The sequence below is a fragment of the Coregonus lavaretus genome (assembly GCF_964263955.1).
Source record: "Coregonus lavaretus genome assembly, chromosome: 22".
Classification (NCBI taxonomy): domain Eukaryota; kingdom Metazoa; phylum Chordata; class Actinopteri; order Salmoniformes; family Salmonidae; genus Coregonus; species Coregonus lavaretus.
The window spans coordinates 8,640,944-8,653,296 of NC_140009.1; the positions used below are offsets into that span (position 1 = coordinate 8,640,944).

The 12,353-nt window shown below is 42.8% G+C and overlaps 2 protein-coding genes across 2 annotated transcripts in view; one reads left to right on the forward strand and one right to left on the reverse strand.

Moving 5' to 3' along the window:
- The window catches only part of LOC311149325 (inositol 1,4,5-trisphosphate-gated calcium channel ITPR3-like), a gene marked incomplete at its 5' end in the record, with an annotated part of 47,022 nt that extends 45,444 nt beyond the window's left edge, over window positions 1-1,578 (forward strand). Inside the window, 2 exons of the mRNA XM_084186475.1 lie at window positions 166-327; window positions 815-1,578. Of these exons, the coding sequence (XP_084042601.1) occupies window positions 166-327; window positions 815-943 (291 nt within the window). The 3' untranslated portion in view covers window positions 944-1,578. The remainder of the gene's footprint in view (window positions 1-165; window positions 328-814) is intronic.
- A 72-nt stretch (window positions 1,579-1,650) lies between these two features.
- On the reverse strand, window positions 1,651-5,743 carry LOC311149324 (sorting nexin-21-like). The gene is made up of 4 exons (XM_084186474.1): window positions 5,601-5,743; window positions 4,330-4,612; window positions 3,763-3,920; window positions 1,651-3,687 (listed from the first exon to the last, which is right to left on the reverse strand). Exons 2-4 carry the CDS (start codon window positions 4,598-4,600, stop codon window positions 2,917-2,919), a joined length of 1,200 nt encoding a protein of 399 aa, XP_084042600.1. The 5' UTR covers window positions 4,601-4,612; window positions 5,601-5,743; the 3' UTR covers window positions 1,651-2,916.
- Window positions 5,744-12,353: the final 6,610 nt, after the last annotated feature.

The window sequence follows — 12,353 nt, forward strand, 5'->3', positions numbered from 1 at the left end:
TGGTTCTAGTTTCATTGGAAACACAACCACCTCTAGAATAATTATCACTGAAACCAGTTTACGTCTCCTTATTGTATGTAGCATTGGATACCTTGGTCTCTGGGGTCATGTTGCTAGGGAAGAGCACTGCCACTGACTCCACATGTCCTCCCCGGTCTGTCTCAGAGTAAGAACCTGGACTGGTTCCCCCGCATGCAGGCCATGTCCCTGGTGGTGACGGATGGAGACGGGGACCAGAACGAGATGAGGAACCTGCAGGACAGACTGACGTCCACTATGATCGTGGTCAGCCAACTCACAGGACAGCTAACAGAGCTCAAAGAGCAGGTATAGCACACAGACCTAGATTCGATCCGTATTGCAGAAGATCCGCGCTGTAGTGTGATTGAAATATAAAGGCAATGTCCTTGTGTTCGCGGAGCCTTCATTCACGGTAAATGCTGCATGTCAGCTCAATCGGAAATTACATGATGTCACAGCTTTAAAGCAATACGGATAGAATCTAGCCCCTAGTCTCTTGTGAGAGACATTGAGGAGCTGGCCAGCTCCAGAACAATATTTGGTTCTGGTTACCCCGATAACACAGCACACAAAATACAATGCACGTATTCACATGATCTCTTATCCAGGGCAAGTAACGTAATATAAAAATGACCTGTATAATGATAAATGAATAAGATGCCTATGATGCTGATCTATTTGGGAGAAAAAAAAGTCTGGAGTACAATTTGGTTAACTGATGTCCTCATGATAGGCTAGTGTTTCCAGGAGGATGCCCCTGGCCTGGCTGGCTGACATACTGTTTCCTGTGTAGATGACGGATCAGAGGAAGAGGCGGCAGAGGATGGGCTTTGTGGATGTCCAGTCGGGAGGAGGAGCAGGTGCTGCTAGCATGTCACCCAGTGTTGCTGGAGGAAACCATCAGATGTCCAACAAACCCTGATCGATGTCCTATCTTACTGCATCACCATCGCCGCCACACTTTGCCATAGACGGAGTCCGCCAAGCCTATCGATACTATCCAAGATCAGCCAACACTCTGTGATGGAATCATCAATCATGTGTTAAACATAGTGGAGATGTTCTCAGTTGTGACTGATGCTGACAGGACTGAGTTACTGCTGTTGGGTTCTTTGTAAATCCACTCCATTTGTTTCTCCTTAAAAAAGGGGCTCCTTCAGCACCTCCAGTAATGTCTGAAGAAATAGAGGAACATTATCAATCTCGGTTCTTGGTCCATGCATGTTCATGTCCTCAGAGCTATTTATTAATGGCATTTGTACAGTTGTAAACACACCACATGATGACAACATGGGAAAGTGATACTATGGCAACACATCCATCCATTATTTATAACTATAGTAATGATTTACAGATTACTACAGTAGGCCCATGAGTACCACCAAATGTTTGATTGTCTGAAGCATGCAGAGATTTGGAACACGTTCACTTGTCACAGAGCCATTGTATTGGCCCTCTGAGAAATGTCTCCATTGCACTCAGAAATTTAAACTTGACAACTGAATGTTATCTTCTGACAGGCATCAGTAAAATTCATTTGATTTTAACTGTTTGTTTTCACTTCTATACAACATGCCAGTATAGTATGCAATTTCTTCCAAATGAAAAATGAGGTAGTAAAACCTTCACTACATTTTTAGGATAGATTTATTCAACAAAATACATTCCAATCATTTTAGAAAACAAGTTAATACATAGACAAAGGACATAACTGAGGAAGTACTTTCTGAAAATATGATTTTGTTAAGTATAAACAGAGTTAAGGCTAAAGTTCATAATATATAAAGGTAAAAAGGCAGGCACTTTCAGAGAAAGCATTGTTCCAAGTGCTTAGTATTTTAATTATTTTGTCAATAGCCTAGATTATGTTAAGTTTGTTTGGAATTTTGACACTCAAGTAATTAAAGTATGAAGACTACTAGCCTGTTCTTTCACACAGTAGGGAGGTACCTTTTTTGCACTTTCACAGGATTATTGTAGTTGTACTCTGTAATAATGGCCTTAGTGATACAGGACCTATTTTAGTTACAAAAGTAAGGCAAAAATAAGTCATACCTTTAGTCTAAAACATTCACTCACACACAATTCCAGCGGTGCGTTCCGATTCGGCTCTAATCGGAGATTTGGAACTCACCGTAGACTAGCATGCTTTTCCCTCATGCAAATCTATACTGACAAAGTGACTAAAATCTAATAAAAGTACAGAGGCTGCATACTCATGAAGCATAATACTATATCAATAAAAACATTCTCTGAATAATCTGGGCTATTAGGAATTACCACAATTCCTTGCCGAAAGGTATTGAATTTCCAGATTTAACGAGTAGGAGTGCTTTGTTGACATTTGTTTTCCCTTAATTCTTTAATGTGTAAACAAGCAAATAATATCCACCTGTAACAGGTAGAAAATGATTTAACTACTCTGTCTTGCTTTCACTATTGCGTGTACATAGTTAGTGGAAGATTTGCCTTAAATTCCTGTTCCCTTATCAAAATTAACTGTTCGATCCTTTTATCATCCTAAAAGTTAATTAAAAGGTAAGAAATAAAAAAGGTTTTAAAAGCAGCAATACTTGAAATATTGACCTGGGAAAATAAGTTTAATAAAAATATTTGTATTTGCTACAAAGCAGCTGTATCATAAATATAATGATGATCAAAATAACTTTAGTGTTTTCAATTTACAAGGTAAAGCAAAGTAAATACTTGATTGTTTTCTACTTATTGTGCATGACTTGGTCAGTTGAGTGTATTAATTAGAACGTCAGTAACAATCCAGACTGCTCTAGAGTGCTGTGGAAAATACATGTCAAAAGAGACCAACGCCCTCATTACTAGGATAGGCTACATGAAGTGCATTCCTCATAACTAACTATGAGTACCATTATCTTTGGATTAAGTGATGATGTCCCCTTTGACCTTGGCCTTAGTGTCTCCCTCGCTCTCCACCAGGGCTTCCTTTATCAGGTACTCCTTCAGGCTGGGCTGGTTCCCTACATCAGCCCCAGAGTCCTGGATCTCCTGCAGCAGCACCTCCCACCGCCGCTTATCCTTGGAGATCTTCCACGACAGTCTGACGTTTGCCTGGAGGAGCGGGATGAGCAGTGGGTGAAAGTGGTGCTGCTGCAGGGCCTCCGGTGAGGGGGCCAGGTCCTTCAAGGCTCGGTCACAGTACTCCTGGGCCTCCCCCAGTTGCTCCAGCTCCTGGAAGCAGGTCACCAGGGCCAGCAGGGTGAAGAGCCAGTGAGTGCGCTGCTGGTGGTGAGGCTGCTGCTTCCCCTGCTGCTCACAGCCTAGCTTCTCCTGGAGCCTCAGGCCGTTGAGCAGAGGGCCCAGGCCCTCCTGGTAACGGCCCACACGCATCAGCATCTGACCAGCCTGCAGGTCACCCAGGTAGAAGAACTCCAGGAAGGTGGCCGAGCTCCGCAGCTCAGCCAGCGAGTGCATGTGGGTCAGGTACTGCTCAAACGCCCGGCTACGCTTGGCGATGGTCTCGGCCACAAAGTTCTTACGCAGCTTCTTGCGGGGGAAACAGACGCGCTCCATGTCGACCCTGTGACAACGACGAAGTCGGCTGTGCAGACGCTCGAAGTCGGTGTATCGCCGGGTGATGACGGCCGGGGTTTTGTCAAACATCCCAGACTGGATCACATGGATGGTGTAGAGCTGAGGAGGGGGAGAGGTGTCACACACAGGCTTAGCCAGGGACTAGACTTTCATCTCTGCTGTTTTCACACTTACCACATACTTGGAGGAGCTCTCTTGCACCACACTGGCATCAGTCACTTCAAACACCAGCTTGTCAGGCACACTACGGCTCCGTAAGCTCCTCCAGCTCTCCTGCAGCTGATGTGTGAGCAGGGATGAGCCTCCTGGAGATGGGCCCACTGGGCTGGTGTCTGAGAAAGAAAGACAGAGAAATGTCAGCTCAGATTGCCCTAAAACCGCTAATCTAAACTGAAAAAGATCAGACTGCCCTAAAACCACTCATCTAAACTGAGAAAGATCACAGACTGAAAAACCTGAAGTGAAATTTGCAATTTCAAGAAAACAGGATACTGTGGAATGAATGAATGCTACTGTTATTCTGGTCAGACTGTTTCAGTTTACTGGGCCTAATAGTACATTATTGTCCATACATATCACAGTTGTGAATAGAGCCAGAACTGAGTACCGGCACCTCAAATATTATACTGCTTGAGTTCCTGCACCTCGTAGAATATTGGGTTAAAAGTATTGCGAAGTTCCTGCAACTAAACACAAAACAGTACCGGCACCTATTTCAGTTGCTGCTAAGGTCTACATTACCTGTGCTGCTGAATCCATCCTCTACGGACTCTCCAAGGAAGTCTGAATCACTGTCTGGTCCTGAGGCCTCACCTGGGTCTTCTGATTCCATGGCGCTCTCCACATCGAAGCGGAGTGTTCCCCCAAGCCGCTCTGATAGACACTCTGTATCGTCCTCTAACTCAGAACTCTCTGGGAAGCTGTCCTCTTGTACATCAATTGGCTCCCTAGAGACTACTTCTCCTTCTTTGAACAGTGTCCGTCTCAGTCTGTCCAATAGCTTAGAAGCCATCCCATCAGACCACTAGGAAATAGTTTGTCAATTGATTTGATTTCAGATAGTATATTTTAGTGTACAACCTACAAGAAATCCATGTAGGTGTAAGTCAGCTTATAATGGTAAATATCATCATAATCATTATTTTGTATGGTAACGTGTCAGATCAACTAGCTAGTTAACTCTGACTACTAACGTTACTGTTCCACCCCCGCTAGCAAGTTCGGATGGAAACATTGTAACGTTAGCTTATGAATAATGGAAATCCTGAAACTAGACACTTCCAAGTAGGGGTCTTAATAAAGAAAATATATACTTTTGTATCTAACTAGTTAGCGTTTCTTTGAATATTGCCTTTGCCTGATTGTTTAAACACTAAAAACAGCCATGCATGCAAGATGGAGAACCAATGCAAGCGCTCCAACGTGCAAATGTATTGTCAGCGACTTTACATTTTAGTCATTTAGCAGACGCTCTTATCCAGAGTGACTTACAGTTAGTGAGTACATACATTTTTCATACTGACTTGAACTAGAAGGGAAAGAAAACCTAGCTAGTTACAGTAGCAGACAAGCTAGCTAGTTACGAATGTAAAATAGGCTCGCGAGCTAGCCAATCTAACTAAGCAGGGTTACCTACCCTTACCCTAACCACTTTAAAATGTCAACGTCAGTGGTGGGGTAGGGACGTCCCAAGGATCCCAGATAGCAGGGACCATCTAACTAGGTCGTTAAGCGAAGCTAGCAAATAATACAAATCGCTAGCTAGCAAGTCAAGTCGGCTTATTTAGCTAGTTAGCTTGCTAACGTAGCTATAGCAACTATGCAACATGCTACTGTAGTTAGGTAAGCTAATTTAGCTACTTTATTTCGCTAGCGAAACTTTTTTTTTTTCTTCATTTTAGCAGACGCTCTTATCCAGAGCGACTTATAGTTAGTGAGTGCATACATTTTCATAAACCTAGCGGTCGAGCTACAAAGTAGCTATAGCTAACGGAGTTGCAACTCTTACTCACTGTTATGATGGATCAGTAAAGCACCCGTCCTTATTTCATCAGCATTATGCAGCTTCGGTCTCTCTCCCAAACGTATTTAGGACAGGACAGTCTATCCGACCTCTTTACCACTGGCTACAGCGCTCATTGTCTTCTTCTTCTTTGGGATTGTGTTTCTTCTTCAGTGGGGTTTATCGGCGGTTGGCATCCAACGTTATGGTGCATTACCGCCACCTACTGTGCAGGAGTGTGGGCCAGAGACAGGGAGAATATAAATCCTACCTACCAGCCCCATTGCTCTTAAAAATGATAACAACATTGAGACTATATCTAATGACGTTCTACTCAATATACTCTTTAAACTAATTTCCTGTATCCCCTTCTCCCTCATACTAGATCTCATCCTGGGATTGTGTTGGCGGATCGCATCCAATTTAATGTAGATACACCACCACCTAATGTACTGAAGTGTGAGGCCATTCACGACCTACCTACATTTATTTTATTTGTGATACTGTACTATAAAATTGGGGAAAGGAAAAATTATCCCGCCAACTAATAGCCCAATCTATATAATATATATATATATATATATATATATATATATATATATATATATATACTCAGCAAAAAAAAGAAACGTCCTCTCACTGTCAACTGCGTTAATTTTCAGCAAACTTAACGTGTAAATATTTGTATGAACATAACAACATTCAACAACTGAGACATAAACTGAACAAGTTCCACAGACATGTGACTAACAGAAATTGAATAATGTGTCCCTGAACAAAGGGGGGGGGGGTCAAAATCAAAAGTAACAGTCAGTATCTGGTGTGGCCACCAGCTGCATTAAGCACTGCAGTGGATCTCCTCCTCATGGACTGCACCAGATCTTGCTGTGAGATGTTACCCCACTCTTCCACCAAGGCACCTGCAAGTTCCCGGACATTTCTGGGGGGAATGGCCCTAGCCCTCACCCTCCAATCCAACAGGTCCCATATGTGCTCAATGGGATTGAGATCCGGGCTCTTCGCTGGCCATGGCAGAACACTGACATACCTGTCTTGCAGGAAATCACGCACAGAACGAGCAGTATGGCTGGTGGCATTGTCATGCTGGAGGGTCATGTCAGGATGAGCCTGCAGGAAGGGTACCACATGAGGGAGGAGGATGTCTTCCCTGTAACGCACAGCGTTGAGATTGCCTGCAATGACAACAAGCTCAGTCCGATGATGCTGTGACACACCGCCCCAGACCATGACGGACCCTCCACCTCCAAATCGATCCTGCTCCAGAGTACAGGCCTCGGTGTAACGCTCATTCCTTCGACGATAAACGCAAATCCGACCATCACCTGGTGAGACAAAACCGTGACTCGTCAGTGAAGAGCACTTTTTGCCAGTCCTGTCTGGTCCAGTGACGGTGGGTTTGTGCCCATAGGCAACGTTGTTGCCGCTGATGTCTGGTGAGGACCTGCCTTACAACAGGCAGGCCTCAGTCCAGCCTCTCTCAGCCTATTGTGGACAGTCTGAGCACTGATGGAGGGATTGTGCGTTCCTGCTGTAACTCGGGCAGTTGTTGTTGCCATCCTGTACCTGTCCCGCAGGTGTGATGTTTGGATGTACCGATCCTGTGCAGGTGTTGTTACACGTGGTCTGTCACTGCGAGGACGATCAGCTGTCCGTCCTGTCTCCCTGTAGCGCTGTCTTAGGCGTCTCACAGTATGGACATTGCAATTTATTGCCCTGGCCACATCTGCAGTCCTCATGCCTCCTTGCAGCATGCCTAAGGCACGTTCACACAGATGAGCATCTTTCTTTTGGTGTTTTTCAGAGTCAGTGGAAAGGCCTCTTTAGTGTCCTAAGTTTTCATAACTGTGACCTTAATTGCCTTCCGTCTGTAAGCTATTAATGTCTTAACGACCATTCCACAGGTGCATGTTCATTAATTGTATATGGTTCATTGAACAAGCATGGGAAACAGTGTTTAAACCTTTTAACATGAAGATCTGTGAAGTTATTTGGATTTTTACGAATTATCTTTGAAATACAGGGTCCTGAAAAAGGGACGTTTCTTTTTTTACCAGTCAAAAAAGTTGACACACCTACTCATTCAAGGGTTTTTCTTTATTTTTACATTGTAGAACAATAGTGAAGACATCAAAACTATTAAATAACACATATGGAATCATGTAGTAACCAGAAAAGTGTTAAACAAATCAAAATATATTTTATATTCAAAGTAGCCACCCTTTGCCTTGATGACAGCTTTGCACATTCTTGGCATTCTCTCAACCAGCTTCACCTGGAATGCTTCCCACATATGCTGAGCACTTGTTGGCTGCTTTTCCTTCACTCTGCGGTCCAACTCATCCCAAAACATCTCAATTGGGTTGAGGTCGGGGGATTGTGTAGGCCAGGTCATCTGATGTAGCACTCCATCACTCTCCTTCTTGGTCAAATATCCCTTACACAGCCTGGAGGTGTGTTGGGTCAATGTCCTGTTGAAAAATAAATGATAGTCAAACCAGATGCGATGGCGTATTGCTGCAGAATGCTGTAGTAGCCATGCTGGTTAAGTGTGCCTTGAATTCTAAATAAATCACAGATGGTCTCACCAGCAAAGCACCCCCCCCCCCCCCCCCACCATAGCACCTCCTCCTCCATGCTTCACGGTGGGAACCACACATGCGGAGATCATCCGTTCACCTACTCTGCGTCTCACAAAGACACAGCAGTTGGAACCAAAAATCTCAAATTTGGACTCATCATACCGGACAGATTGAATAGGTGTCCAAACCTTTGACTGGTACACTACCAGTCAAAAGGTTGGACACATCTACTCATTCAAGGGTTTTTCTTTATTTTTACTATTTTTTACATTGTAGAATAATAGTGAAGACATCAAAACTATGAAATAACACATGGAATCATGTAGTAACCAAAAAAGTGTTAAACAAATCAAAATATATTTGAGATTCTTCAAATAGCCACCCTTGGCCTTGATGACAGCTTTGCACACTTGATGCCAATTTTCCTCGCCACACTGTTTCCCTCTACATTTTAGTCATTTAGCAGACGCTCTTATTCAGAGCGACTTACACTGGTCCCCCGTGGGAATGGAACCCACAACCCTGGCATTGCAAGCACCATGCTCTACCAACTGAGCTACAATCAATTTCTTCTCAACAGTCACTGCACCTGCCACCACATCTAATTCATCCTCACTCTCGTCACTCAATTTCCTCACGTTCTTCCCCTTCACCAGATGTTTCCTGTGGCCTGTGTAAATCAATCCCCCATACCATGTTTATTCATAATATTCTCTACTTTCAATACTGCTACCTGAGATATTGGAGAAAGGAGGAGATAGGAATCCCATTGGGCAATAAATGGAGGAAGATATAACCACAGATATAACAATGAGCCAGACATTTCACCAGATGTATAAATGTGAAGTTTCCGGTTGGGGTTTCAGCTCACTACCAAATATATGGTGATGAGAGGAATCCCAGTGGCCGACAGTGGGAGAAGATGGAGCGTGTGTTGAAAGGAAAGTAGTGGGCGTGTGGAAAGCGATCTGCAATGCGTCCGAGTCGTATTTCACTATTAGTTTTACACAAATAATTGTACATTTTCAGTTATAAAACTGATGATTAATTACTTTTTATTAAAAGTATTTATGATGGGTGTACTGTTGCTTCATGCGTTGTATGTATGTGTGTGCTTAGGGTTAAGTTTAGGAGTTCGGTTAAAGGGTTAAAGTTAGGAGAAGGTTTAGCTAAAAGGGTTAAGGTTAGGGTAAGGGTTAGCTAACATGTTAAGTAGTTGCGAAGTAGCAAAAAAGTTGTAAGTAGTTGAAAAGTTGCTAATTAGCTAAAATGTTACGGTTGTCCATGTTGAGATTTGAACTCACAACCTTTGAGTTGCTAGACATTTGCGTTATACAGAGGGTCTAACACATGTATCCTATTTGTCTGCCTCTTCAGTCCAGGGTTTATTGCATGGTGCCGTTGCAAATGTCAGACTCCACTCTGTGAGGTACATCGATCTGCAGGTTGAACATGGTGAGATTGTAGACTCCTAAATTGATAGTGCAGTTTGTTTAGGCGATTTTACAGTTAACTAGCTACTTCACATGCTGATATTGACTTTGGTATTATTGTGTGTAGCTACGTTTGCTTGCTTGCTAGCTAGCTAGCTACTTACTTACAGTGGGGGAAAAAAGTATTTAGTCAGCCACCAATTGTGCAAGTTCTCCCACTTAAAAAGATGAGAGAGGCCTGTAATTTTCATCATAGGTACACGTCAACTATGACAGACAAAATGAGGAAAAAAAATCCAGAAAATCACATTGTAGGATTTTTAATGAATTTATTTGCAAATTATGGTGGAAAATAAGTATTTGGTCAATAACAAACGTTTCTCAATACTTTGTTATATACCCTTTGTTGGCAATGACACAGGTCAAACGTTTTCTGTAAGTCTTCACAAGGTTTTCACACACTGTTGCTGGTATTTTGGCCCATTCCTCCATGCAGATCTCCTCTAGAGCAGTGATGTTTTGGGGCTGTCGCTGGGCAACACGGACTTTCAACTCCCTCCAAAGATTTTCTATGGGGTTGAGATCTGGAGACTGGCTAGGCCACTCCAGGACCTTGAAATGCTTCTTATGAAGCCACTCCTTCGTTGCCCGGGCGGTGTGTTTGGGATCATTGTCATGCTGAAAGACCCAGCCACGTTTCATCTTCAATGCCCTTGCTGATGGAAGGAGGTTTTCACTCAAAATCTCACGATACATGGCCCCATTCATTCTTTCCTTTACACGGATCAGTCGTCCTGGTCCCTTTGCAGAAAAACAGCCCCAAAGCATGATGTTTCCACCCCCATGCTTCACAGTAGGTATGGTGTTCTTTGGATGCAACTCAGCATTCTTTGTCCTCCAAACACGACGAGTTGAGTTTTTACCAAAAAGTTATATTTTGGTTTCATCTGACATTCTCCCAATCCTCTTCTGGATCATCCAAATGCACTCTAGCAAACTTCAGACGGGCCTGGACATGTACTGGCTTAAGCAGGGGGACACGTCTGGCACTGCAGGATTTGAGTCCCTGGCGGCGTAGTGTGTTACTGATGGTAGGCTTTGTTACTTTGGTCCCAGCTCTCTGCAGGTCATTCACTAGGTTCCCCCGTGTGGTTCTGGGATTTTTGCTCACCGTTCTTGTGATCATTTTGACCTCACGGGGTGAGATCTTGCGTGGAGCCCCAGATCGAGGGAGATTATCAGTGGTCTTGTATGTCTTCCATTTCCTAATAATTGCTCCCACAGTTGATTTCTTCAAACCAAGCTGCTTACCTATTGCAGATTGTCTTCCCAGCCTGGTGCAGGTCTACAATTTTGTTTCTGGTGTCCTTTGACAGCTCTTTGGTCTTGGCCATAGTGGAGTTTGGAGTGTGACTGTTTGAGGTTGTGGACAGGTGTCTTTTATACTGATAACAAGTTCAAACAGGTGCCATTAATACAGGTAACGAGTGGAGGACAGAGGAGCCTCTTAAAGAAGAAGTTACAGGTCTGTGAGAGCCAAAAATCTTGCTTGTTTGTAGGTGACCAAATACTTATTTTCCACCATAATTTGCAAATAAATTCATTAAAAATCCTACAATGTGATTTTCTGGAGAAAAAAATTCTCAATTTGTCTGTCATAGTTGACGTGTACCTATGATGAAAATTACAGGCCTCTCTCATCTTTTTAAGTGGGAGAACTTGCACAATTGGTGGCTGACTAAATACTTTTTTTTCCCACTGTACTTACCTACCTACCTGCCTACCTACCTAACTAGCTAGCCGATAGAGAGAGCATTGCATTGTGGGTTTTGTAGCCGACATATTTCCACAATGATTTTCACGTTGCTACCAACCTTATTATAACGACAAAATGAAACATTTGTTCACAAAAAATATTGTTCTCACATACTGTTATGTACCACTGTAAATTATAGGAATGAGTGGTTTGGGTGGATTTTTCCTTTAAGTAACCATCTGTCTTACGCAACCATACCAAACGTAACATATCATACTAATTTGAGTGGCCCAGATTTACATTTATTATATTACGTCTAGTCTATGAGACCAAGCTGAATTAGCTGATTTGCTTTCCATACACCCACTCCTTTCAACACACCCACTTGACCATACTCTGGTTGCCATATCGAGTACCACACTATGAGTCATAATACCCATAAAAACCAGCTGTCAAACAATGAAATGGTTCCAATCGTTTTTCAACCATTCATTTTTCCCATAGGGGATTTTAGAAACACTTAAAATAAGGGCTGTGTTTCGTGTAGGCTTAACCTGGCGTGACGTTTTGATAACCGTGTAAATTCTCTAGGACAAGGTGACTTTTATCAATATATTTGCCTGTATTTACCCCACAAAAATGAAATGCTAATTAGCTGCTAAATTGGCTATCAAAAATAACTACAAATGCCATGATCTGAACGAGACTGCCGAATCGAGGCAAAGGTAAGAATCTCTGGATTAACTATCAAATGTTAGCTACATTTAGTAATGAATAAATTGGCCACATTTCTTTAAATTGACAATTCTTTGAACTGTCTTAAATTGACATAATACATCTTCGCAAAGGTGTCAGCTTGAGATGATGTGCAGGAGCTTGCAGGGATTTGTAGTCTTGCATTATGTCTGCTTTGATGCTAACTAGCATTTTCGAATCTGAGAGTAAATAGAGCCAAATATATTGATAAGTCACCT

Coding starts and splice junctions, on each gene's coding strand:
- LOC311149324 (XM_084186474.1), bottom strand. CDS start 4,600: ATGGCTTCTAAGCTATTGGACAGACTGAGACGGACACTGTTCAAAGAA. Junction 3,921..4,329: donor GGATGGATTCAGCAGCACAG/GTAATGTAGACC, acceptor TTTCTTTCTCAG/ACACCAGCCCAGTGGGCCCA. Junction 3,688..3,762: donor AGAGCTCCTCCAAGTATGTG/GTAAGTGTGAAA, acceptor CCCCCTCCTCAG/CTCTACACCATCCATGTGAT.